The sequence below is a fragment of the Saccopteryx bilineata genome, chromosome 4 (genome assembly GCF_036850765.1).
Source record: "Saccopteryx bilineata isolate mSacBil1 chromosome 4, mSacBil1_pri_phased_curated, whole genome shotgun sequence".
Classification (NCBI taxonomy): Eukaryota; Metazoa; Chordata; class Mammalia; order Chiroptera; family Emballonuridae; genus Saccopteryx; species Saccopteryx bilineata.
Window position 1 is genome coordinate 292939452 of NC_089493.1, and position 26484 is coordinate 292965935.

The 26484-nt window shown below is 58.7% G+C and overlaps 2 protein-coding genes across 11 annotated transcripts in view; one reads left to right on the forward strand and one right to left on the reverse strand.

Moving 5' to 3' along the window:
• NSMCE1 (NSE1 homolog, SMC5-SMC6 complex component) overlaps positions 1 to 3080 on the forward strand; it is a 33423-nt gene extending 30343 nt beyond the window's left edge. For all 4 annotated transcript variants that reach the window (XM_066275795.1, XM_066275796.1, XM_066275794.1 and 1 more), the window contains exons 6-8: positions 890 to 1006; positions 2201 to 2321; positions 2724 to 3080. In XM_066275795.1, coding sequence (XP_066131892.1) covers positions 890 to 1006; positions 2201 to 2321; positions 2724 to 2803 — 318 coding nt within the window. In that variant the 3' untranslated portion in view covers positions 2804 to 3080. The remainder of the gene's footprint in view (positions 1 to 889; positions 1007 to 2200; positions 2322 to 2723) is intronic.
• A 4320-nt stretch (positions 3081 to 7400) lies between these two features.
• Positions 7401 to 26264, reverse strand: KDM8 (lysine demethylase 8). 7 transcript variants are annotated; one of them, XM_066275784.1, is made up of 8 exons: positions 26055 to 26126; positions 21631 to 22146; positions 18799 to 18965; positions 17508 to 17640; positions 14330 to 14374; positions 9456 to 9605; positions 8666 to 8719; positions 7401 to 8581 (listed from the first exon to the last, which is right to left on the reverse strand). In XM_066275784.1, exons 2-8 carry the CDS (start codon positions 22114 to 22116, stop codon positions 8417 to 8419), a joined length of 1200 nt encoding a protein of 399 aa, XP_066131881.1. In that variant the 5' UTR covers positions 22117 to 22146; positions 26055 to 26126; the 3' UTR covers positions 7401 to 8416. The 7 variants fall into 7 exon arrangements, with proteins under 7 accessions (XP_066131881.1, XP_066131878.1, XP_066131879.1 ...); XM_066275781.1 differs by lacking the exon at positions 26055 to 26126 and adding an exon at positions 26222 to 26264 and having other exon boundaries at positions 7403 to 8581; positions 8666 to 8758; XM_066275782.1 differs by lacking the exon at positions 26055 to 26126 and adding an exon at positions 26222 to 26261 and having other exon boundaries at positions 7403 to 8581; positions 8666 to 8758; positions 21631 to 22143.
• Positions 26265 to 26484: the final 220 nt, after the last annotated feature.

Sequence of the window (26484 nt, forward strand, 5' to 3'; positions counted from 1 at the left end):
GACAGACTCACATCCCGGCTCAGTGGTTGACTTTATGCATCAGAATAAGCTTACAGGGGCTTTGGTGACATTTGCCTTGGACGGGCTCTCCCTTAGCCCACTGCTTTCCTGTGACCTGGTGACGGGGCAGCTGACCTATCTTTCCTTGGGTTTTCCCGCATTTCCTGGCCTTGTGGGGATTTTAGGTCACATGGCATAAGGACTGTGCCGGGAACTGGGAGGCCCCCCTACCAGTGCCACCATGGTGTGACCTGGACCTGTCCTTGCCCTGTCTGGACCATGTTGCTGGCTGGGTGTGTGATGAGGCCGGCAGTGCTCTGGGGTGACCCCTGGTGGCTGCGGGCAGCAGTGTGGGAGGTGCTCACTGTGCCTTCTAGGATGGGGTGGGGGCTGGTGTGGCTGCCTCCCTTCTGCCTCAGTGTCCACGCTGTAGGCGGGCTGTGACAGCGCCTCACTCTGGGCTGCCGGCGGTCTGTGACACGCTTGTGCAGTAGAGGTGTGGTGTGAGAGGTGTGGGGCGGGGAGTCCTCGGCTGTCTTCGGGCCTGTGCGGGTGCACGCCTGCCGTTCGGCCAGGGGCTGTGTGGACGCCTGCTGACCGGGGCTGGGTACGCTCTCAGTGGGTGGTGGCATCCAGGCCTCAGTGCTGCTCTGGCCTCCCCCGGAGGACTGCAGAGGGATGGGGACTCACGGGAAAGGGCCTGGCCCGCCCGTGGCCTGAGTGCCGCCCATCCCGTGTCCCTGCAGAGGGAGGGGACTCACGGGAAAGGGCCTGGCCCGCCGTGGCCTGAGGGTGCCGCCCGTCCCGTGTCCCTGCAGAGGAGGGGGACTCACGGGAAAGGGCCTGGCCCGCCCGTGGCCTGAGTGCCGCCCGTCCCGTGTCCCTGCAGAAGGAAGGGGAGTTCACCCTGCACAGCCGCACCATCCTGGAGATGGGGCAGCACATCCGGGAGACGTACCCCGACGCTGTGAAGATCTGCGACATCTGCCACGGCCTCCTCATCCAGGTACCTCCTGGGGGCCTCATCCAAGTACCAGGTGGGGGGCTCATCCAGGTACCGCATGAGGGCCCGGCCTCAGCTTGCCGTGGCCTCTGCCTCGAGCAGGAGGAGGGCCTGCCCTTGGAAGTGTTCGGAGGGCCACACGGACGCACCTGCTCCCTCCTGGGAGGGCCTCTTGTCCCAGGCTCGTGACTCTCTTTCCTGGGAGCCGTCAGTCTGCCGTGCACCTGTGCTGTCATGGCACACGAGTGGGGACCACTTTCTGTGCCAGTCGCTGACCCTCTAGGCCTGGGTCTTACACTGTGGACTGTAGGGCTTCACAGTAGCTGAGCCAGGGCCGGAGGTCTCCACGTCCGTCTTTGTGCGATGGTACCGCACTCTGCTGGCCTCTTCCCACCGGCTCCCTGGGGAGGGCTTCCTCTGGCCGAATCCCAAGAACTGAGATTTCTAGGACAGAGAGCACGTGTGTGGGTTTTTTTTTTTGGTATTTTTCTGAAGTGAGAAGCGGGGAGGCAGAGAGACTCTCGCACGTGCCCGACGAGGATCCACCCAGCATGCCCACCAGGGCGTGATGCTCTGCCCATCTGGGGTGTTGCTCCGTTGCAACTGGAGCCATTCTAGTGCCTGAGGCAGAGGCCATGGAGCCATCCTCAGCGCCCGGGCCAACTTTGCTCCAATGGAGCCTTGGCTGCGGGAGGGGAAGAGAGAGAGAGAGAGAGAGGAAGGAGAGGGGGAGGGGTGTAGAAGCAGATGGGTACTTCTCCTGTGTACTCTGGCTGGGAATTGAACCTGGGACTTCCACACACTGGGTTGATGCTCTACCACTGAGCCAACAGGCCAGGTCCTGTACATGTGTTTTTTAAAGCATTTGAAATAGGGCGCCCAGTGCCTTCCGACAAGTTGTTTCTGTCCTTGTGCCCACATACAGGATGGAAGGACAGTGTGCACGGGCGCTGCTCAGGGCAGGCTTTCTGCTCTGCTAGGCCCTGCCGGCCGCCACTGCCCGTTCGGACCTTGAGGGTCGGGCTGCATCTGTCTGGACTCTCTAGTAAAAGCCACTGCACTAGAGACCTTGGAGTTATTGTCATTATTAGTCTGGCACACGGAGGACTAAGGACGTGGCCTGCTGGACAGTGTCCTGGTGAGGCGGGGGCGTGGAGCTGTGCACGGAGCCCCCAGCTGTCGTCTTCCTCGTTCCAGGGTCAGAGCTGTGACACCTGTGGAATCAGGATGCACTTACCTTGTGTGGCCAAGTATTTCCAGTCAAATCCCGAGCCGCGCTGCCCCCACTGTAACGACTACTGGCCTCACAGGGTCCCAGGTTGGTGTCCCTGAAGCACCGGTGGGTCCCGGCCTGTGGGGGAGGGGGCAGGGAGGCCTGAGCGCAGCCTGAGGGCTTCGGGGCACGGCCTGCACCCCACGTCGGGCAGCTCTGGAGGAAGTGTGGGTGAAGGCTGGTTTGCTCGCACAGTTCAGGGCTCACTGGAACCCAATAGAAACAAGCCTTCTCCCGGCAGCTCTGGGGAGGAGGCGTGAAGGTGGCATCCGCAGCTCCCTTGCGGCTGTGCGTGGGGTCGCTGTGCTCGCAGGTGGAAGGAGGGTTAGTGAGGAGCGTGAGACAGAGGACGGGTCCCGGGCACGCCAGGGCAGCTGTGGGCGGGAACGGGCGTCAGGGGTGCGTCCAGCCCTGCATTTCGTGTCTCCCGGCCCCTTCTGTGTGTAGAAGTCTTCGACCCGCAGAAGGAGCCTGAGACCGGCGTGTCCAAGTCCAGCAGGAAGTCCCTGCGCTCCCGGCAGCACTAGCGGCTGTGCCGCGGGCCGTGTGGCAGAGAGAGAGGCCAGGTCCCACGTCTCCCACGAGTCACCTCCCCTGTGCTGTGTCCTCACCAACCAGCAGGCCGTGTGGCAGAGAGAGGCCAGGTCCCACGTCTCCCACGAGTCACCTCCCCTGTGCTGTATCCTCACCAACCAGCGGGCCGTGTGGCAGAGAGAGGCCAGGTCCCACGTCTCCCACGAGTCACCTCCCCTGTGCTGTATCCTCACCAACCAGCAGGCTCGAAATAAACTTGCCGGGGGGGTCTCTGGAGCCTCCGCGTGTCTGTGTCCTGCGCCGTCTGGGGGGTTCGGCGTCGTGCCATCTTTCTCCCCTGGAGGTCACTGTGAGCGGGGCCCTGGGTTGGTCCCAGCCCGGGAAGGTGCCAGAGCTCCTGCGCAGAGTGGCCTTGTTGCCAGTCTCCAGCTTTGGTTCCTCGTCCCACCAGCACTGGCCAGTCCGACTGGGCCTTGTGAGGGCCGGTGGCCTTGACCTCCCACAGTCTGGACTCCCCTCTGGGCCGTGATGCAGCTGGCCCGAGTGGGCATGTGGCCGGCGGGCTGGGTGGAAGGTGTGCCGTTCCTGGGCTCTTCCGTCCTGCTCTGTGACTGGCAGTCCTGCCTCTCCATGGCCCAGCAGGGCTGCTAGCTCCACCCACCCCCATCTTCCTTCCACCGTGACCTGCCCACGGTGCCAGCCAGCCTGGTGTGCCCTGCTAGAGACCCCGGTGATCCGCTAACGATGACTTGTCAGGCGCCCAGGGCTCACGGAGCCAGGTGCTGAGCCCGTGTGTTCCATGGCCTGTCCCCTGCTCACCTCACAGGCAGCGCCCCTCAGTGCTGAGTGAGCCCGCCCCCTCCAATGTGTCCCCCTGCCCGTGCCGGGGTCCCCCGTTGACCCCTCGGGTCCTGGCCGGCCGGCACCACTCCCAGCTCTCGTTTCTCCGCACTTCCTGGGGCCTCGCACTCGGCACACTATTTTCATTCCCCGTCTCCTGCTTCAGTGTTGGGACCCTGTAGGCTGTGACAGGAAGCCCCACTCACAGTGGCTTAAACAAGGAAGGACTTGGCTGAAGGGGCTTCCAGAGAGGCTTGACCAGTGGTTCCCATGCGGTCACTAAGCGTCCTCCCTCTGCCCCTGCTCTGTCTCCCCGGAGCTGGTCTCGGGTGTGGGGCCTGCAGATGGTCTCCCAGAGGATCCAGCCCCTCGTCCTGGCAGCAGGATGGCTGTGGGGCTCCGGCCTCCAACGCCCATGCCCAGGGCCGGTATGAGCCGGGCGGACTCGTTCTAGGCTCCCCTCCTTGGCAGATGCCCTGTGGCTTACAGCTCCAGTCTGGATACTTGTGGAGGCAAGGATCGGCTGGTCCAGTTGGCGTTAGCACGTTGGGCTCACTCCAGCTCCGGGTAGGCAGCCCCTCCCAAACCGCGTGGCTGAGGGTGAGGAGGGGGTTCTCCCGGAGCAAAGTGAGGAGCTGATACCAGGCAGAGGCTGCATGAACTGTGGGTGCCGGAGGGCTGGGAGGCCCTCTGCCTGGGTTGCCGCCATGAACCGGAGTGGAGCTGGCCTCCAGGACATGGCGAGTGGTGACGTCTGCTGGGGGGAGGTCCACCTCCAGCCACAGGTCCTCTGGGGCCCTCATGCCAACCCCCCAGGCCGTGGGAAGGCTGGGGCCTCCGTGAGCTGGCCCGGCGTCCTGCCCAGCCCTCGGAAGGCACGTGCCAGCCCGCGGTAAAGGCCTTTGGCTGCCCACGACCGGGAGAGGGGTTCAGTCTTGTGTCAGCCAGGCAACAGGAAGTAGCCCGGTCAGCCTGGAAAAGGATTGTTGGGAAGCGAACAGGAAGCTTGCGGGAGAACCGGTCCAGAAGACTGGGTGGCGGGCCCGTTCCTCAGCCACTGTCTCCTGCCGTCAGTGACCCTGCCCTGCGGCGTCAGGAACCCCTTGGCGTCGTCACCAGCGTGCCCTCGGATGAAGGGAGTGTCTCCCAGCGCACCAGTGGAGATGGGAGGAAAGATGCCAAGGGGCTAAGAGCAAACACCCCCGATCCACGGCGGGGCAGCCCCTGTGTGCCGGCAGGTGGCCTAACAGTTAAAAGGGGCAGGGTTTCCTCTGCAGGTGCAGCTGAGCCCTGTGACCCAGGGAGTTCTGGGCACCTTTGCCCCTGGGGGACACTGGCCCTCCTGCCACCAGTCTCCCCTGTGCTGATAGCAACGTGCACTTCCTGAGGACTTGTTGGCTCAGCCCACCCAAAACTCTTACCCCAAACCCCAAAGTCCTTGCCTGGCCCTGCGGCCATTGTGAGACAGCTCCCTGCACGGCTGTCTCCCTCTGATGCCCCGTCAGCCACTCCAGGGGTCACTGGCTGGACCGACACCGCGTTTGGGGTTTCCTGTCCCCCGTCTGGGCTCTTCTCACCCAGCAGCTCGCCCCCACATGCCCCGGCTCCCTGGCTCAGCAGCCCACCCCTGCCCCTGCCCCTCATTCTCCCGGCTCCCTCTGCCCCTCCCTGCACTGGCTCCGCCTCCCCCAAGGCCCGGGCTTCCCTGCCTCAGGACTCTTGCACCTGTGCTTGGAGCCCCTTCCTCAAATCTCATGGCTCATTCTGGATTCCTGGTCATTCAGATTTACTCAACGATCCGAAAGTTATGTCCCCACCAACCGCCTTCCTCTGTTGTGGTTTTAACTTGTGGCCCTGTTCTGTTGTCTTCCCTGCAGTCATTTTATTGCCCATCTCCCCGGGTCCCCCACCAAGAGGGCAGTGCCCTCTGCTGGCTCTGTGTGTCTCTGCTGGGTGGGCAGTGGCTCGGGAGCAGCTTTCTGGCGCTTTCCTTCCCAGCTGACCTCAGTACACATTCCAGGAGGATCAAGCCTGCCCTCTGGCCAGACCAGCAGCAACATCGGAGCCTCGGAGCCTCGGAGTGTCGTGTGTTAAGGAGCTTTCCTCTGGCCCCGGCTTTGGTGTCACACCACATTCCGGGTGAACTGCGGTTCTCACAGCGGCCCCAGGTGGGGGCGGGGCCGCCGGGAAGGCTGGGCCCTGGGGACCAGCATGTAACTGCTCTGCAGCCCGCAAGGGTCACGGGCGCTCCTGTTTCGGCCTCACTCCCTTCAGAGGTGTTGCTGGAAATTCTTCATGTGAACACTCCGGTGAATGACTACTAATGATGCCAGCCAGGGGAGTCAACAAACTCACGAGCGGCTGCTCAGAGGCCTCGACTCCGTGTTCTAAACAGCTCTGGGTTGGCCTGTCCTCCGTGCCCACCGCCCACCCGAGCTTGCCCGGATCGGCTCCCCAGCCGCCTGCCCCAGCCCAGTTCCCAGTCTCCGCTCACACCCTGAAGCCCCACGGCCTTTGTGGTCAAGGTCAGGCTCCTTGGCCTGTTCGGTTAGCAGCCAGTTGGAGCTCCCACCAGGGCCTTCCCATCCGCCCTCGAGTTACCCAGGGGGGCCCGGGGCGTCAGTCTCCCCTGGTGCTGACCTGCTGGGTCGTCCCCCCTGGGGGAACGCAGACCTGCAGGAGGAGAAAGGACGGCTCAAACCAGGGCCAGCCCAGCAGGTACGGTGGGGGGCAGGGAGGCGGCCCAAGCCTGGCCTTCCTCCCGCCGCCTGCACACGCACCCTTTATGTCTCGCAGCCAGTGTGCCTGCCTTGTTTGTGCTTCAACTCATCTGGGCTGGCCTGGGGGTCAGTGCCCACACAGCCTCGATGCACGGTGCACCTGTTTCCCGTACAGCTGCCCTTGCCGACGCTGGCCTCCTCTGTCAGTCCCCGGAGCACCTAGCTGCCCCAGTGCCTCCGGGCCCTCGTGGCTGCTCCGAGTCCTTCCAGACCCGCCTCTGGTCTCAACCCCGGCCCCCCAGTCCGTTCTCCCCCCTCCCTGTGAGCCTACCACGCAGCCCCCAGCAGCCTCCAGCACCGTGATGACTGCCACTGCCCCTGCCTCTCCCCCAGCCGAGGACGGGGGTGTCCCACTCTGTCCTCGGGGCCTCGAGGGACTGAGCCCTGGGCCTGTGCGATCGGGCCCTCCTCACAGACAGTCGGAATTAAGTCAATTGTAGGACACCCAGCGGGAGCTTTTCCCAAACACTTGCTATTACAAACGGTGGCACCGTGGGTGTAGATCTCAAGACCAGCTTCCTGGTATTTCCTGAGGAAGGACTTCTAGAAGTGGGGTCACCAGACCTAATGGTGTGCCTCATGTGCAAGGTGTCGTTCCTGCCGAGACTGTCATGCTAGGCTGCTGGCAGGACACCCCGCCCGTCACAGCGGGCACAGGACACCCTGCCCCTCATAGCGGGCATAGGAGTTTTAAACAGTGTTGTTACAATTACGTTGGTAGATTTGTTTTGACAGCCTATTTCTGAGTATGACTAAGATTTTACTTTTTTCTAGGTTTATTTTAAGCTTTTAAAATTTCTTTTATGACTGGTTTGGAACAGATTACACCTCACGGTCACGGTGTGGGGAATGTCATCAAATCCCGACAAGATGCATAAATGTCACTCATCGTGACTGCTGGCGAGCTGGTGCCAGCCGCTGGGATGTGCCTGCCACGTCTTTTTTGAGAGACAGGAAGGGAGAGAAATGAGAAGCATCAACTCATAGTTGCATCACTTATTTTTCATTGATTGCTTCTCACACGTGCCTTGACCAGGGGGGCTCCAGCCGAGCCAGCGACCCTGCTCTCAAGCCGGAGGAGCTCTCACTCCAGTTGGCGACCTTGGGGCTTTAAACCTGGGACCTCGGTGTCCCAGGCTGATGCTCTGTCCACTGCGCCACCGGTCAGCGCCTGTAAGTCTTAATGGGCAAATACAAACAACAGACCACGTTTTACACAAACAAACACATTTTATATGAACAAAGCAAACGAATAAGGAACGCCTGATGTCTGGGCCCCTCCCCAGCGCAGGGCCCGGGAGGACGGAGACCGAGGGGCAGGGCTCTGGGTGCTGGTGCGGCTGCTTCTCGCTCTGGGAACTGCTCCCTGGGTGGCTGCGTGGGCAATACTGTATCTGTCAAGTGTAGGACACCCATGCGGTTCTCTGAAAGTAGGTTACACCTCGGCAGTGACAGCAACAGAAATGTCCCCAGACTTCCCACTGCCCAGCTGAGGTCCGAGCTCCCCAGCTCACTGACGAGGACCCTCCCGAGGTCCTGTGCCCACCTCTCTCCTGAGTCTGCAGATCACAGTGTCTAGACAGTCCCAGTCACGGCATGTGTCACAATCGGGCTGTTAGGACGAGCGACAGCAGCTCGTGTGCATGGAGCAGCAGGCCCTGCACATGCTCCGCCCTTTAGCCTTGTGAGGACAGTGTCGCCCTGTATCCAGACAGAGACCCACTGGCCAGCATCACATGGGTGGGGACCTAGGCTGTGCCACACACACACTGCCTGCTGCTTCCCACACTTCCGGCCTGGTGACGCCATGGCGCGCAGTGTGGCCTGTAATGTGCTTCAGGGCTCTCACCCACCGGCCTATGCACACACCCGGCCCGGCGCTCGGCCCCGTGCAGGCTTCTTCAGGGCACAGGCCCCAGCAGCTTGTCCCTGGACGCCGGGACCCAGCGCCAGGCCAGCACAGCGCAGGCCCTCCGTCTCATCTGGCTACGACCACCAGAAGCTGACCGAGAAGCTCAGGTCCAGGGCGCGCACGTAGTGCCAGTATTTAACCGGGATGAAGAGGATCTCCCCGGGGGCCAGGACGCAGGACAGGAACGGGGCCTCGGCAAACCTGGGGAACTTCTCCAGGTCGGGGCTCTCTACGTCCACCTGAGGAAAGCAAGGGGTCACCGGCCTGCGCCCCAGAGACGTGAGGTGCCGGTGGGGAAGCGGCCGGGTCGCCCTGCGTCCTACCTGGCTCGTGTTATGAAGAAGGTGCGTGTCGTGAGGGTATAAGGCTTCGGACTCCTGCGGGGAATACAGCCGGATATACTTCCGCCCGAGCACCTGCAAAGAGCGCCCGTCTGTGGGCCCTTGGCCACCGCCCACCTCCTCCGGAGCCCCTGGACCCGCCCCGTCCGCAGGCTGCCTCCCCGCTCACCCCCCTGCCCCGCGGGCCCATCCCCCCACGTGCTCAGCGCCTGCAGCTTTCCCTCCGGGTACATGATGAACCAGCAAGTCCGCTACTGCAGCCGGGCGGCTAAGCACCTGGCTGTGACCATCACTAAGGGCGTTGGGGGTGGCACTTGACCCGCACAACAGGGAGGGGGCTATAGCCCCATTTCACAGATGAGCACGCGGCTCGGCAAGGCTGAACGCCGGCCAAGGGTACAGAGCTGACGGGTGACAAGCGGCGTCCACCCCGGGCAGGAGGCCCCTGTGACTGGCCCGCCTGGCTGGACGCGTGCTCTCTGCTCAGCCTGCTGCGTAGGAGAAACGGAGGCGGCTCCACAACAGACCTCTCTCCCCCTTTGCCCTCTGGGTCCCGGGAGAGCCACTTGGGGCTGAGGCTCTGCTCCTGTCTGGAGAGGTCTGGTAGGGAGAGGCAGGCCTGGTTCCCATGGAGGGCGGGCGGGGCAGCCCTGCTTGCGGGGGCGGGGCGCCTGCTCCTTGAAGAGCCGCAAGCCCAGCAGCTCCGCCCCACGTCCCCAGGCCTGGTCCACGCCCCGTGGGGGTTCGCCTCTCCCGAGGCCAGGACTCCCACCTGGACTAGGAAGTTCTGCTGGGGGTCCTGATGAAGAGGGGAGACGGTGCCCGCGGGCCCGAACCAGGCGTTGATGGTGATCTGCTCCTCGTCCCCGTCGCCCAGGCAGCAGTAGTCGGGGATGCCGATGTCCTCGCGCAGCTCCGGGACCTGCGCGCATCAGGCGTCAGAGCGGGCCAGGGAGGCCGAGAGCGACGGTGGGACCCTCCAGCCCAGGGGTCAAAGGGCTCTCTGACAGAGGGGCCAAAGACACTGTACTCTTGTGCGATACCACGACCGTGTCCGCAGTTTGCTGTACAGGAACTTGAAAATCAGTTAAAAAAAATCAACATAATTACTAGGGAAACGTTATACTTTTCAGATGTTTCCCTGTTACACACATTTTGTTTCCCTAAAAAACTGGTAACAGTGCTTTGTATTTGTACTTAAAGATAAACCAGTGGTAATATTCTAAAAAGATGATTTTAAAAATCAAGTAAAGGAACAAACAACAAAAAAAATGGGATTAACGATCCAATCTCTGAAGGGGAAGATTTTCCAGGTTGACTCATGGTAATGCAGTCACAACTGGCACCTGTTAAGTGAATTAATTATAGAGACCAACAGACTAGGACACTAGGGCTAATGTATAACACTTCATACAAAATAACAAGGATCCCATTATCCAGGACAAAAATGAGATAATACAAATGAGTTAGATACAAAGGCGGGGTTAGTGCCATCAGCAAAGAAATCTAAGTGAAATGTCATTATTTCCCACTTATAAAAACAGCAAAGATTTAGGAAGTGATAACACCCAGGGGTGGTCAGGATGTGGTGGAGGGTCGCCCGCATGCAGGGCTGCTGGTGCGTCACGGCTGAGGCATTCAGACAGCACCGCGACCGAGTGCCGGCGTCAGCAGAGGCGTCTGTGTTTCTCTGACCCAGATGGACCTGAGCTTACAGGACGCAGGGGGCTGCAGAGAGCAGGCGCTGCTGGCTCCCCTGCCCCGGGCCCCACGGATGTCAGTGCGTCTGACAAGACGCATTTTGAGACTGAAGGTGGCCCTGGCCAGTGGCTCAATGGATAGCACATTGGCCCGGCATATGGACATGCTGGGTTTGATTCCCAGTCAGGGCACACGGGATAGGCGACCATCTGCTTCTCCTCCCCTCCCCTTCTGCCTTCTTTCTCTTCTCCTTCCACAGCCATGGCTCAAATGGTTCGAGCAAGTTGGCCCCGGGTGCTGAGGATGGCTCCATGGCCTCACCTCAGGCGCTAAAATAAAAATAGCTTGGTTGCCAAGCAACGGAGCAGTAGCCCTAGATGGGCAGAGCATTGCCCTGTAGGGGCTTGCTGGGTGGGGCACACTTGGGAGCCTGTCTGTCTGCCCCCCCCCCCACATCTCACTTAAATTAAAAAAAAAAAAAGAAAAAAAAGATTAAGAAAAAAACTGTACTGAGCACTACGAATGGCTGGAATGCTCAGTACTTGAAGACCGTCTCAAACAGCCCGTAAAGACACAGAAATGTTGCTGTGTCCCCTGCTTCGGGTTGGGGTCCCCTGTCCTGGCAGGGGTCCTTGAGCTATGTGCAAGATTTCTAAAGTCCTCCGGGACCCTCCTGCCACAGCAGTTTCCCTCTGGGATCACCCCGTATCTGGCCCCGTGGGGGGCTGAGAAGCTGACTGGCGCCTGATGACATCATCAGGATTTCTGAAAGGTGACTGTTTGATGTAATCAGAACACTGGCCATGGATTCAGAGATCTCAGAAGAACCACCCAGCAACTCAGTGCTGAATCCACCTAGTGCAGCGGCCAAAACAATCTAAAGCAGAGGTCTCTGGGAGGAAAGTCGGTGAGATCTCTGGGTGAGAAGTACTGAGTTGGAGCCCCGAGCTTCAAGTGGGCAGATGAGGTCCAGAAAATAGAGGCCTGCCAGGGGCCCCTCTGCCCCGGCATGATGCCCGCGGGCTGGGCTGCTCAGACTTTGCCCCAATGCGCTCTGAACAGGAACACCTCTGGGATGCCAGGCAAAGACTGGTGGCCCTGCCAAAACACCTTTAAAACAGCTGCAGACTTTGCTTTCTACTCTTAAAACGGCTTCCTCTCATTCTAGTCACGTGGAAGGTGGCCACTCCAGGGCAGGGAGCCACGCTCACCTGTGGCTTCAAGGGGCCCCGGGAGGCTGTGCCCAGTGTGACTGAGGTCAGGGGAGGGGCCGGTCTTTGGGACCACACAGCAGGAGGCAGGACTTGGAAGTCCTAATGTGGGAGACCAGGAAAAGAAGCCCACCCAGCCCCAGCGGAACCTGGATCCCCGTCAGGACAGACAGTGAGGGCGGCGCTCACTCAGCAGCAGGCACAGTGAGGGGGCAGACGGGCCAGCTCATGCCCGGCTGTGGGCCTGACCCCAACTGGCCCCACCTGGCCTCGCCTCCTTTCCAGAGCTGCCCTCCCTGGGCTTTGCCCCGAGTGTCTCTGGCTCGGCCGAGACCACAGCACAGTCTCTCCCGACTCCTCTGCTTCAGCTGACGAGTTGGCTGCTCGCAAACCTCGGCACCTTCCTGACTGCACCTTCCCTCAACCTCCGTCCACCCACCAGGTGCAGGGGCCGGCGTCCACGTGCACCTTACACCTCTCGTCCTTGCGCCACCTGCACCTCTGGGCCACTGCATCTGCCCACAGGACCTTCGCCTCCAGAAAGGGGCCAGAGGGGCGGGCCTGCCACCCTGCAGCTTCCCATCACAATCAGAAAACTGCCCTTCCTCACTCCGCCCGCCCACTGCTTGACCGCCGGCAGCTTCCCGCCCCTCGTGCACTCGCTCCCAGAAGGCGAACTTTCACGCCTGTTACCGGCCGGCCGGCCCCTTCTCCGGCCTGCTCACATGGCTGGCCACTGCGCAGCTTTGGGATTGCTGCTCAGACGTGGTGACCTTCTTGGGACACCTTCCTTGACTCCCTGATCTGGAGCCCTCTCTGCCCACCACCTCCGGGAAGGCGCCATCTGATGTGCTGGGTTTAGGCCCCCTGGGGCAGGGCAGTGTTCTGACTGCTCCAGTCTGTACCCCAGGGCAGAGCCCGACAACTGGTGCACAGGAGCCGATGGAGAAGCCCATTCCTGCTGCACCTGTGGTTCTGGCCCAGCCACGCCCTGGGCACTGAGGGAGGAAGGGAGTGTGGGACCAGGGAGGGACTGGACAGGAAGCCGGACTGGTCAAGTACTTCCCGGGTGAGCCCTCCGACCTTCCCGGGTGAGCCCTCCTGACCGCTCCAGTGTCCTAACTAGACAGCTTGGAAAACCCGGGGCGCAGTGACTCCTGCTGCACAGGACCTTGTTCTCTCGTTTTGTTCCCATTTAACAATAACGTCTAGCCCTTCTCATGACGATGAGCGAACGTGCTCATCGCAGACGACATGGAGACTGCAGAAAAGGGACGGAGAACCACTCAGCGCCCACAGACCACCACGGCTGGGCTTTCGTGGCATTCTCGTCCTCGGCACAGCCGTACACCCCTCCCACTGCCTGTGGCCAGGCGGTCCACGCACCCGGCCATTTTGGGGGCTCCATGTTGGCGGCTATGCTCATGACCTTGAGCCCTGCCCCTGGGCCCTGGGAGGGAGCTTGCATGGCTGGCAGTGGCCATACTCTGCACTCCGTTTGCAGGGACTGATCTGTGACAGAGGGCTGGAGCAGCACCTGTGCTCCCTGGGCCCTGTCTGCTCGCCCTGGCCACTGGCCCTCGCCGTCCCACTGGCCCTCGCCGTCCCACTGGCCCTCGCCGTCCCACTGGCCCTCGCTGTCCCACTGGAGTCTTTTGGAGACACCGACGCCTACTGGCACCCCTGCTAAAGCCTCACAGGGCTCGTGACGTTTTCTAGATCAATCCGGTCTCGGCCTGGCCCTCAGGCGCGCCCAGTTTGGCCTTAGCCTCCCTCTTCGCCTTTCCTTGCTCCGCAATTCTGGACAAACCCTCTCAGGCTGGTGGCTGTGCCCAGCACGCGGGTGTCCACTCTGCCTCTCTGGGCCTCTGTGCGAGATGCGCTCCCTGGGGGTGCCCTGGGCCCTGCCGAGCCCCCCTTCCTCTGGGCTCCACTCCAGCCCCTCCCCATCCAGCCTCAACAAGTCTGTCCTGAGGGCCTGTACTCCAGCCAGCCAGGGCTGGGTACCAGAGAACAGAACAGGCCCCACCAGGAGCACCAGGCCAGGGGCGGGAGACAGCCTCCTGGGAGACATGAGGGCGGAGTCAGGGGTGGTGAGGGCTGGGCCAGGTCGGGTCAGGGCGGTGAGGGTGGAGCTGGGGCGGTGTCAGGGGTGGTGAGGGCAGGACTGGGGCGGGGCCAGGGCAGTGAGGGTGGGGCTGGGGTGGTGTCAGGGGTGGTGAGGGCGGGGCCAGGGCGGTGTCAGGGGTGGTGAGGGTGGGGCCGGGGTGGTGAGGGCGGGGCTGGGGTGGTGAGGGCTGGACTTGGGCAGTGAGGGTGGGGCCAGGGCATGCCCAGGGAACTCTGGTGCATGGAGGGCAGTGCCTTCCTCTCTCTGGGTCAGGTCAGAGTCTGCTGCCCAAGCCTGGCTTCCTGGGGCTCCCTCCTGAACTCAACTGCATGCTCCAGAGGTCACCCGACACTTGCGGACTCAGCCCTACCCCATGCTGGGGCCCTGGGCTCAGCTCTCTGGCTCTCAGGCCTGACGCCTGGCCTGCACTCCTGCTGCTGACCTGGGAGATGCACAGGGCCCCCCTGCTCTGTGCAGGGGCAGCACCAGTGGGTGCAAACAAGGCTGCTACGCCCTTTGCTGCCCTCTGGGGTAGGTCCGAGCCCAGGAAGTGAGGAGGGGAGGGGAGGGGAGGGGAGGGGAGGGGAGAGGAGAGGAAGGCCAGAGGCGCGTGGCCTGACTTACCTGGTCAAAGAGCTGGTGCTGGGCCAGGTACCCGACATCCCTCGGCTGATCCACGAGAGGAAAACCGGAGGCAAACGAAAAGCCCGTTAGTGGTGATATCAGTGGTGAAGGACGCCCTCCAGGCGCTACTGCTGCTCAGCTGGCTCTCAGCGCCTGCCACTCCTGCCCCAGCCCCGGGACCCCCAGGGCCTGCCCCTCTGTCCTGCGGGTCCCCTCCTCCCACCCAGCGGCCAATGGGGTCAACCCCCTCCTGGGCAGGGCTGGCTGATGGGGACACTCAGGACTGGGTGCTCCTCTGCCACCGAGGTGGCCTAGGATTTGTCACCCTGTCCCAGGGCTCAGCTTCCTCAGAAACGGAGGGGCAGATGTGTCTGCTAGACCACTCCTTTGTGCTGTGGACACTGCCAAGTGAGTCTCCCCTCGCATGGTTGTCATGTCTCGGCCAGCCTCCCGAAAATCCCAGATAACTGCGGACGCTCTTTATCAGAGGTGTGAGCTTTGAGACCGCCGAGGAGTCTGAGCAGCCATTGTGAGCCGTGGGGAACGCACACAGGCTGTGTGGTGATGACATCCACACCAAGTGCTCAGAGGCTTGGGGTCTGAGCAGTATGACTGACTGAGGCAGTGGCGAAAAGACAGGCTTTGCTTTGTAACCTTTGATCACCATGACTCTGTACACAGGAGTGTCCCTCAGAATGCCACATTGGGTGTCCACGACCGTGGATGGCCGCCACCATGGAGGAAGGAAAGCCCTATCTAAACAAGAGGTGGCCAGTGCTTCGTCTGGCCAGAGGTCAATGTGGTTCTGGAAGCTTCGGAGGCTGGTGGGAACGACAACTTTGGTGGCAGAGACTTCAGTGGCCGAGTGGCTTTGGTGGCAGCTGTGGTGCTGGTGGGTGGGTGGCAGTGGGGATGGTGACAATGGATTTGGTAATGATGGAAGCAACACTGGAGATGGCAGAAGCTGCAATGATTTTGGCAATTACAACAACCAATCTTCAAGGTTTGGACCCGTGTAAGAGGAAAGTTTGGTGGCAGAAGCTCCGGCCCCTATGGTGGTGGAAGCCAATACTTTGCCAAACCACGAAACCAAGGTGGTCGTGGCAGTTCCAGCAGCAGCAGGAGCCCAGGCGGTGGCAGACGTCATAATTACTGGCGGGAACAACGCTGAGCAGGAAAGGAGAGGCAGAGAAGTGACCTGGGGGTCACAGGTTACAATGGGTCTGTGAACTCAGCCAAGCAGTGGTGGACGGCCCGCGGCTCCAGAGAAGTCACGCTTAGACCAGTGTTCTCCCACCGCCCGTCTGCGGACTGGTCCGCGAGAGTGAACCGCCCCGATGCTACAGGAAGATGACAGACCCAGGGATCACAGCTGAATTTGCTCAAGCTCAGGGTGACTTCTGCCTTAGTGGTCCTCGAAACAATTCTCTTATTTTCATAGGACTCCACACGGGAGAAGGCTGAAACCCACTGTTTTAGACAGTACTCGTGAATGGGCAAAACATTTGAGGACTGTATCTGTGACTAATGCATGATCGGTTATTTTTGTTTCTCTTCTGTGGAAAGTGTGAAGCATTCCAAAAAAAAGTTTTAATGTAGATTTTTTTCTTGTTCATAGACTGTTGATTATTAAATGTAATAGTTTAATCATGACACTGAATAAATGTATTTCACTAAATGTGCTCTGTAAAGTGAGTCCACTCTGAAGCCATCTTGGTGAGTCACCCCAACAGTGGGAGGTGAGAATTCCCTCCGGGTGATGCCCGGTTCCACGGGAAGTTTATGTACAGCCAGCTGGGGCCCAGCAGCCATTGTCTTCAGAAACCTGGTGTACTGGCACTGGCAGTTACTGTGTTGTGATCTGGAGTTCCCTGTTAAAAGGGCCAGCCAAGCAGACAGAGTCATGGAGTTTGTTTGGTTATTAATGATTGTTGGCACGTCCTATGCAATATCTAAATTGAGTTATGGTACCAATAAAATTATAGATGGGAATGAAGCTTTTGTATTACCCATTATCATGTGTAATCAATAAATGATTTAATATCTTCTTGGGAAGAAAGAGGTTGTACACACATGATGATTTTTAAAAATAAAAACGGAGCCCTGGCCGGTTGGCTCAGTGGTAGATGGTTGGCCTGGAGTGTGGAAGTCCTGGGTTCGATTCCTGGCCAGGGCACACAGAAGTGCCCATCTGCTTCTCCACCCTTCCCCCTCTCCTTCCTCTCTATCTCTCTCTTCCCCTCCTGCAGCCAAGGCTCCATTGGAGCAAAGTTGGCCCGGGCGCTGAGGATGGCTCGATGGCCTCTGCCCCAGGCGCTAGAATGTCTCCCTTGCAGCAGAGCATCGCCCTCTGGTGGGCATGCCGGGTGGATCCCGGTCGGATGCATGAGGGAGTCTGTCTCTCTGCCTCTCCTCTTCTAACTTCAGAAAAATACACACACACACAAAAAATAAAAAATAAAAAAAATAAAAAAATAAAAAAGGAGGCCCTGGCCGGTTGGCTCAGGAATTCCACTTAGTATGTACCTGAAAGAAACAAAGACGTGTGTCCACACAGGAACTTGTGCGTGAATGCTCACGGCAGGCGTTTCCGTACCAGCCAGAAGCGCACACCATTCAGTGGCCATCAACTGATGAAAGGGTAAACAAAGTGTGGTCTATCCACACAGTGGAGCAGACTTAGCCATAAAAAAGAGTGAAGTGCAGGAAAGACAAATGCCACAACATGGACGGACCCTGAAAACACGACACCGCTGACAGGAGCCAGACGCCGAGGCCGCGTACTGTCTGATTCCATCTATACGAAGTGTCCGGGATGGGCGAGTGCACGGACACAGGAGCAGATCAGCAGCGGGCTGGGCGTGCGGGGAGAAGGGCGTAGCGGGCGCTTTTACTTAGTCTGAGGTTTCCTCCGGGGTGGTGAGAATGTTCTGGAACTACAGTGCTAACTGTTGCACAATCTTAGAATGTACGAAATGTACAGCAACAACAAAAGTTTTTGAACCGAGTCCCTCACGTCACGCCCGCCCACCTGCCTTCCTGGCTCTGGCCCACCTATGGACAGGGTCCGAGGACTGACCACCCGCAAACCTTCCATGTGGGGCACGGAGGTTATCTGCCCGAATGGAACGTGCGCCCCTTGGACAAAGGTTAGGAGAAAGGCGTCAGCGTGACAGACCTCGTTCAGGATGTACTTGCTGATGAACTCGTTGACCGTCATGAGTCTCTGGGACCATTCCTCATCTGTGTACCTGGAGCCAACTTCCACCGGGACAGTCCGGCAGCCGGCGATCTCTTGGAGGTACTCCACACTATTAGAAAGAGACGCACCGTCATCCCAGCTCTACTGCTGGTGCCTGCGGGCATGCGACACGCTTCAGACCAGCCTCCGGTGGGCATCACGGTCTCCCACGGCAGGGCACCTGCAGCGCAGAGGGGAGGCCCCGTGCCCGCCCAGTGCCCTGTGGCTCTGCAGAGATCCCGCAAATCCTGTCCGCCACAGGTCGGGCCGGGGGCTCCATTTCCCCCCAGGCCGGCGCCTTCTCTCTCTGATCACCTGTCACTGAGCTGAGTAAATGGCCAGCGCACAGAGTGCGGTCGGGCGCCTGGGGTCTCAACTCTGGTGGCCTGGTGCTGACCCCAGACCCTGTCCGTTACAGACCGGGTCTTTACAATTCCATGTGGCCTCTCTGAGCCTTTGTTCCCATTGCAAGATGGTGGTGACGGCCAGGCCTGTCCCACAGAGAGAGAGGAAACTCAGGAGGTGCCTGTGTGGGCGCCTGGCATGGAGTACAACACGGAACACGCCCGGGGCCCAGGAAAACACACACTGAGGGTCTGCAGGGACCACGGCTCCTGCCGTCAGCACCCCGCCTGTCTCAGAGCCCCCTGCACACAGCTCCCGCCTGTCTCAGAGCCCCCTGCACACGGCTCCCGCCCTCAGACCCCGCCTGTCTCAGAGCCCCCTGCACACGGCTCCCGCCCTCAGACCCCGCCTGTCTCAGAGCCCCCTGCACACAGCTCCCGCCTGTCTCAGAGCCCCCTGCACACAGCACCCCGCCTGTCTCAGAGCCCCCTGCACACAGCTCCCGCCGTCAGGCAGGCTGACGGACAGCCCTTCTCGGCAGGCCTGTCGTGTTGGAGATGAAACACAAACACGCGTGGGGGCGGCTCAGCAGCTGTCCTGCCGAGTCTGAGGCAGAGCCACAGGCCCCGGGGGAGGGGACGGGCCATCTCCGGGCCCCTGAATAGGTGCCTGGAATTTCTAGGACCCCCCGTGTGGCCCCTGAAGTCCTCATCAGAAACAGCTCAGGGCAAGCCAAAGGGGAAGCCCCAGAGCATGGACTGCCGATTCCTGTCCAGCCCTCGGCCCCCCAGCCCGGGGACTGGCGGTGAGCGTCCAGGGGCTCGGCTGGGGAAGGCGGGGCGTGGAGTTTGGCGTGCTGGACTGGGCGTCCACGACCACCCACCTCCACTTGCTCATGCAGGGCCAGTGGCCGGCCACGCCCTCCAGGACCACAGGCCGCTGCGGGACCAGGCAGCGCTCCCGGAAGCACTGCAGGGACGGGCGGTGGAGCCGGGGCACGGCTTCCTCGGACCTCATCTCCGGAACTGCAGCAGGGCCATTCCTGGCTTTCTGTTTAGAATGAGAACAAAACACAGTGGCCACCACCGGGGACAGACAGAAACGGAGACTCTCCTCCAGGGGGTCACCGCTGGCGGGGGAGCTTAGGGTCACTCACGACACTTACTGTGACGTCTCATCGTTAGATACGACTACTGCTACTACGACCGTTTGCTTCTCGGGAGGTACTTTTTTGTTTACCTGGTCATTTCAAATGTTGGTTCAATGATAAAAGTAACGCAATTCAGCAGTGGGGGAAAGCCCGCTGTCCACACTCCTCCGTCTCGCAGAGGAGCACGCCTTCTCGGTACCTAGGTCCTCTGCCACCTTCCCAGACACACCCCGTCCACGGCGGCAACTCCGCCTCTTCCGCCCGGTCACTTATCTAAAGCGGTTTCCCTGTGGCCACCAGTCCCTGCAAGGTCTCAGGAGTGGCTGCATAATTCACTTTGCCACCTCTCAGCGGGCGACCCGAGTAAGTGACTGCCTCTGAGCTTCCGTTTCCTCGTCTGCCGAACAACCGGGAAACAAGCTCTCATGTGTGGGGTACCCGGGATGACCGCAGGGCACGTGTCAGCATCCTCTGTCCCCGCTGAGGGACCCCAAACCAGTCCCTGACGTTTGCTGCAGCGGCAGCAGTGGCCACTGCCACCCCTTCCTGCAGACGAAGTGCCGGGCCGCACACTCGCCTACGCTCTTCCCTGTCCCAGCCCTCCGTCTGTGGAAGGCAGTTACGTCCCCATAGCCCTCGTGAAGCAGCTGCCCCCACCTTCCACAGCCTCATGACACTGTACGTGCCAGGAGGACAGGGTCTGGGCCCTTCCGTACCATCACCTCGCAGCTGGCACCCCCGGCCACCGCTGGTGCTCAGTAAAGCTGCTGAGCAAAGCTCCTCTTACCAGCGAGGGCACGGAGAGGCTGTGACACGTGCCTGACTCACTGGCAGTGAGCTGAGGGTGCTGTGGGAATGGGAGCCCAGGCAGGCTGGCCCACCGCCCCACACTGCCCACACCAAGAGTCCCGCCTTGGGCCCTGGCCAGTTGGCTCAGCGGTAGAGCGTCGGCCTGGCATGCAGGGGACCCGGGTTCGATTCCCGGCCAGGGCATGTAGGAGAAGCGCCCATTTGCTTCTCCACCCCTACCCCCTCCTTCCTCTCTGTCTCTCTCTTCCCCTCCCGCAGCCAAGGCTCCATTGGAGCAAAGATGGCCCGGGCGCTGGGGATGGCTCCTTGGCCTCTGCCCCAGGCGCTAGAGTGGCTCTGGTCATAGCAGAGCGATGCCCCGGAGGGGCAGAGCATCGCCCCCTGGTGGGCAGAGCGTTGCCCCTGGTGGTCGTGCGAGTGGATCCCGGTCGGGCGCATGCGGGAGTCTGTCTGTCTCTCCCTGTTTCCAGCTTCAGAAAAAAAAAAAAAAAAAAAAAAAGAGTCCCGCCTTGGGCAGGAGGCCACGTCCACATGCCTTCGGGACAGACTTAGCACAGGAAAGGTGCTGGAACCCTCAGGCCCAAGGAGACAGCTATTCGCCCTCTGACCTGCATGTCTGCCCTGCCCTCTGTGACGCCAATCAGCTTATCGTGTCCTTAGCTCCACAGCACCCCTGGGCACAGTGTGTACTCCCAGTCAATAGTTTCACAGCTGGCCCTGGCCGGTTGGCTCAGTGGTAGAGCATTGGCCTGGCGTGTGGAAGTCCCAGATTCAATTCCCAGTCAGGGCACACAGGAGAAGCGCCCATCTGCTTCTCCACAGTTCCCCCTCTCCTCTCTCTCTCTCTCTCTCTCTCTCCCCCCCCTCCTGCAGCCAAGGCTCCGTTGGAGCAAAGATGGCCCGGGCGCTGAGGATGGCTCTGTGGCCTCTGCCTCAGGCGCTAGAGTGGCTCTGGTAACAACAGAGCAACGCCCCAGATGGGCAGAGCATCACCCCCTGGTGGGCATGCTGGGTAGATCCCGGTCGAGTGCATGCGGGAGTCTGTCTCTCTGCCTCTTTGCTTCTTACTTCAGAAAAATACCAAAATAAATAAATAAATAAATTTCATAGCTAAAAATGACTGCCTGTTTTTAATTTTTTTTAAACCAGAGATAAGGTAGAAGATTTTTGCACACTTCTGTAAGCAATGTGCTTCCTCCGTGAACAGACTTGCCCGGGGCAGTGAGTGAGGTGGGTGTCAGCACGGGATTGAAAGCCTCCTCAGCACAGCACGTCGGTGTCTTCGGGTTCCCTTTGCCACGTGCACTCCCACGCCGGCAGGCACCCGTGGCCGATCTAAACGGAGGCCTGAGCAGCCAGTCCCGGGAAAGGAAGGCCGTGGTATCTCCCCCCACCTCAGCAGGGCAGAGACAGTGGCAGCCAGAAAGGTGGGCGCTGCTCCGACCAGCTGTCCAAGAAGCTGCTGAAGGAATGGGCTGGCTGGTGGCAGCTGTCACCCGCACGACCCCTCTGAGCTATTTCTCTCGGGAACGAGGCTGCCAGCCTCCCTCTCCCTCTCCCTGCTTCCGCAGAAAACGGAAGAAATAACTGAGAAATCGGATGGAGCTGGTCCATTTACCAGTCCATGGAGATGCCATTTCCCGCTGGGGGTCCGCACGCATACGCCTCACCTCGGGGGAGGGGCACCTTGTTACCTCTCGGGAACCTGGGCTGCCGGATTGTGTCAGGTGTGGTCGCTGACAACCCGCCACATACCTTTGCGCTGGGCGGCTCCTGGCTGGGGCCGCGGGCAGGCCGCTTCCCGGAGAGGAGGTGCGTCTGCAGGACCGCGGCGACTTTCGTGAGGACGTCGTCAAGGACGGCCGCCCCCATCAGCAGGCCCATGTCGCAGACTTTCAGGGCTGCCGCCACGCCGGCGGCGCCCCCGGGGTCTTCACACAGACACACGGCTTTCAGGAGGCAGCCGAAGGCGTAGAGCCGGCGCCAGTCCTTGTCCACGTCCCGCCACGGCCCGCTGTTGAGCCGCTCCCAGGCGTAGTCCAGCACCGCCTCGCTGGTGCGCAGACACTCCGCCCGCGCGCCCCCGTAGAAGAGGCTGGCGGCCCGCTGCAGCAGCGTCACCGCGCTCCTCTCCACGCGGTCCCCGAAGTCCAGCCGCAGGTCTTCCTTCCTCCGGGGCAGGAGCGCCCTCAGGGCCTCCCGCAGGGCCCCTGTGCCTGCTTGGCCGCTGTCCTCTGCCATCGGCCCTCTGCCAGCTCAGACTGAGGGCTGCTGGAGGAGTAAACAGAACTTATAGCAAAACATCGTGACGGGCACTTGAACCCCTCCAATTTTATTTTTATAGAATAAAATTTTTATTTTATAAAATAAAGCAAAAATAAAACAGAAATGAAAAAGCTAGCTCTGTGATGACACCCAGTGGCCAAAATGTCAACCACTAAGACGTAAAATACACCCAGACAGGGAGACCAAGCAGACTTGGGGCCCGACGGCTTCCCACAGCTTCTGGCACTCATGCTTTGTAACACACAGCCCTCCCGTGACAATTCTTCAGCAACAGTCGTCTCTGTTGGCATAACTTTGTAAGGGCAGGGTCCTCATCTGTCTGGGGTCACCACGTTATCTTCAGGGCCTGGCACAATACCAGGCATGCCGCGGGCAGAGGATAAGTATTTGCTCAGAGAGGAACACACATGGTCCTTGTCTGGAATACTTCCAACACCCCTCCTCTCCGGCCAACACTTACCCAACCTTCAAGGCCCACATTCAATGCTCCCAATGCTGCCCTGGGTGAAGCCTGCGAGGCTCTCTCAGACAGTGTTCTCTGTTCCAACAGCCCTTCAGCTTCTTTTATAGCAGTTGTCACATGTCTTACATGTCTCTCTAGTATAGAGCTTGAGAGCTCGTCCAAGGCAAGAACATTTCTCTACATTCCTTTGGAACCTATAAACAGCCTTGCTCACAGAGACACTCAATCAAGGCTATTGAAAAAGCGAGATCTCAACTTCTCAGGAAGAAACTTATAATACAGTGTGTCTGTAAAATCATGGTGCACTTTTGACTGGTCACAGGAAAGCAACAAAAGACGATAGAAATGTGAAATCTGCACCAAATAAAAGGGAAACCCTTCCAGTTTCTGTAGGATGATGTGGCAGCATGTGCGCATGTGCAGATGATGACATAACACCGTGTATACAGCGCAGCAGCCCACGGCCATGCCAGTCGAGATGTGGATGGTACAGAGGAAAGTTCAGTGTGTTCTGTGGCTCGCTAAATTCGAATCCGTGACCAAAGTGCAACGTGAATATCGGCGCGTTTATAACGAAGCGCCACCACATAGGCATAACATTACTCGGTGGGATAAGCAGTTGAAGGAAACCGGCAGTTTGGTGGAGAAACCCTGTTCTGGTAGGCCATCAGTCAGTGACGAGTCTGTAGAGGCTATACGGGATAGCTACCTGAGGAGCCCTAAAAAATCTGTGCATGAGCCCACATTGAACTGCACTGAACAGGTATGAAACTAGCAGAGTTTTCCTTTTATTTGGTGCAGATTTCACATTTCTATCATCTTTTGTTGCTTTCCTGCGAGCGGTCAAAAATGCACCATGACTTTACGGACACACTGTACATAAAACCTATTCAGAAGGTGCCTTTGGTGGCATTAGCCTGAGCATTATACGCTGCTCACAAAAATTAGGGGCTATTTCAAAATGAATATGAAGCAATAAAAGAAGCATTTGATTTTTTTCTTTTATGAAACAAGAACATCAGAAAAGCAAACGATAAGTCAAAGAAAGTTGTTTGATTATGCAAATGAGATGCTAAACCATCTTTTATTTCATTGGTGAAAATGCACTCTACAAAAGGCTGAAAGCACTGGAGTATCTGCACGTTCCCTGATCCCTTAATTTTTGTGAGCAGTGTATATAGATAGCAGCTCCTTCCTTAGATTAACAGTATTAACACGTGAATACGTTCTATTGCTCAAAATTATGATTATATATAATTTCAGGACAAGTCATAAACTGGGATTATTCTAGGCAAATTGAGCCACATGGTCAACCTAATTATAGGCCACAAGAAAAAGTTGGAGTGGCCTTGTCTTTCCACTTAAAGAGTCAGTCTCCTACAGCTTGACAGGTATTGGCCTTAAAAGACCTTATTGGTCACAGAAGGCTTTTCTAAAGTGGGTGGGGGAAGAGCTGTCAGCTATAGAAACTGCCCGACTGGTTTTGCATCCTGGCTTTATAAACAGGCCTTCCAGACTGCCACATTGGCCACATTTATTGGCCTCATTACAGCTTTTAGGGGAAGGTCAGATACAGGCTGCATAAAATAGCTTTTCTCAGTGGCCTGTGTCTTGCCTTCTCACATAAAGGTCTGTTTGTTGGTATATGAAATGATAATCTTGGAAAGGGGGTCAAGATGAAGTTAGGAGCTAGCCCCTGAGTGCCCCTTGTCCTTGGCTTTATAAATCAGCTTATTGTGAACCTTATAGAACAATGGTCCCCAACCTTTTTTGGGCCACAGACTGGTTTAATGTCAGAAAATATTTTCATGGACCGGCCTTTAGGGTGGGACGGATAAATGCACAAAATAAAATTATGCGACCGGCGTAAAAACTGTGATATTTTAAAATATGTATATAATTGTCGAACTTACGAGACAAGCGTCAAGAGTGAGTCTTAAGACGGATGTAACAGAGGGAATCTGGTCATTTTTAAAAAAATAAAACATTGCTCAGACTTAAATATAAATAAAACGGAAATAATGTAAGTTACTTATTCTTTCTCTGCGTACTGGTACTGGTCCGCGGCCCGGGGGGTTGGGGACCACTGTTATAGAAGGCTTCTCACTGGTCACATTAAACACCATCCAGAGTGCACAGTGTAAGCTGGCTATTGGTTAGCTGTTAGTAAAGAGCCCAAATGGATTTCTGTCAAATATAAGATAAATCCTTCTAGGAAGCTACTGGTCATCCTAGAATTCTCTTCAATTATCTTTAAGAATCGAAAGCACTTCTCAGAGTAGTCTCTACACTGGTTGGGTGAAACGGCTTCTTGGAGAATCACCGTGTATCCCAGAGAGTGTCCAGCCAGCCTTGTGACACAGCTGACCCGGAACAGCTGGTCCCCAGACTGCCTTCCACGCTGCGGCCAGCACATAGCGCAGCATATACCAGCTCTACCTGGCTTTCTGGGGACAGGCTGCCCAGAGAGTTTTGTAATTTCTTCAATTTTATTATGGCAGTATCCCACAAAAGCTGCAAAAATGAGAGCTTTCTAGAGAGCTCTGTAAAACCTTCCCGAAAGCTTAACTCACTGGCACTAGGTACCTTTTGAAACTGAAGGTCTTTATGACTTTATATTTAGTTCTAAATCCGAACTTTAGAACCCCCCCCCCCCCCATACATTCCTGAGACCAAGCCTTTCCCCTGGATAATCAGGAACAGCCGCCTTTCCACAGACCCCACCCCACCCCAGCCGTCCCCCCGTAGAAGAGACAGTAGCCTGAACCTGACTAGTGGTCACTGGTGTGGACCTCTGGCAGGACAAAGATAACCTCTTGACCTAAGTTATGTTTCGACTCCCTGGCTACTTTCCCAGGAGGCGGAACCGAGGGACCACGCAAAGGCCTCAAGCCCTGGAGATTCGTGACCCTCACCTCACCTCCCGACAATCAGCACCCAGCACCAGGAAAGCCCCAAATCCACGGGTGTCCTGCGGTTCTGCCCTACATGATCTGTCACCTACACGCCATTCAGCTTTCGCGCATTATCTTCCCATTCTCCTGGAGGGCACCACCCACCCAGCCATCAATAAAACAGCCAGTGTTCGTTCACCGCGGTCCCCGTGTCTGCCGGTGTGGTCCCAACCCTTCTCCCCTTCCTCAGGGGACAGTTACCCCTAAACATGGTGACTCACGATTCTTTGCACCCTGGGGGCACCACGCGATACCCCTGCGGGGTAACTCCTACCGGGTGGGAAAGCCCTGTCGTGCTCCAGCGTCCACGCATGGCCCACCTGCTCCCTCCCGCCGCTGCACCTGCCACACCCACCCTCCACGTCCCTGCCCTTCCTGGTGCCTCCCCGGGGGCCACTCAGAACCCCACGACTGACGGGTTTCCAGTCGACCCAGTTTCAGGCGGAAGAAAAAAGGTCGATTGGCGCGGGAGCTACCTGCCAGGACAGCGCGGGAAGAAACCAAATACAGCGGAGGCGCACTAGAACCGCATCAAAGCGCATCCGGGCAGCACTGCGCAGGCGCACAATAGCCTCACTGAACGCATGCGCAGAACGAAATTCTGAAATAAACTTGCTACTCACGCACAGGTCCTGGCCCTTACCTGAGGCTCTGGCAGTTAGAGAGCCGCTCACCGGCATTCTCAGAGCGCATGTACAGGCTCATTTTTTTTTTTTTTTACAGGCTTTCCAAGGCGCATGCGCTAGGCCCCCTTTCGTGATTCGTCCCTTAATAGGACGCCTGCGCAGTTCTCCCCTCCGCGTGTAAGGAGCCCGCCCTCTACAGCGGTCAAGCTGACCGTCCTGGCGTTTGCAGCGTGTTGTGTCGCCGGGGGGCAGGCGACAACACGTTCCTCTCCGTCCCTAC

Coding starts and splice junctions, on each gene's coding strand:
- KDM8 (XM_066275781.1), bottom strand. CDS start 22,116: ATGGCAGAGGACAGCGGCCAAGCAGGCACAGGGGCCCTGCGGGAGGCC. Junction 14,375..17,507: donor GCAAGTACATCCTGAACGAG/GTCTGTCACGCT, acceptor CTCGTGGATCAG/CCGAGGGATGTCGGGTACCT. Junction 8,582..8,665: donor TTCTTCATAACACGAGCCAG/GTAGGACGCAGG, acceptor TGCTTTCCTCAG/GTGGACGTAGAGAGCCCCGA.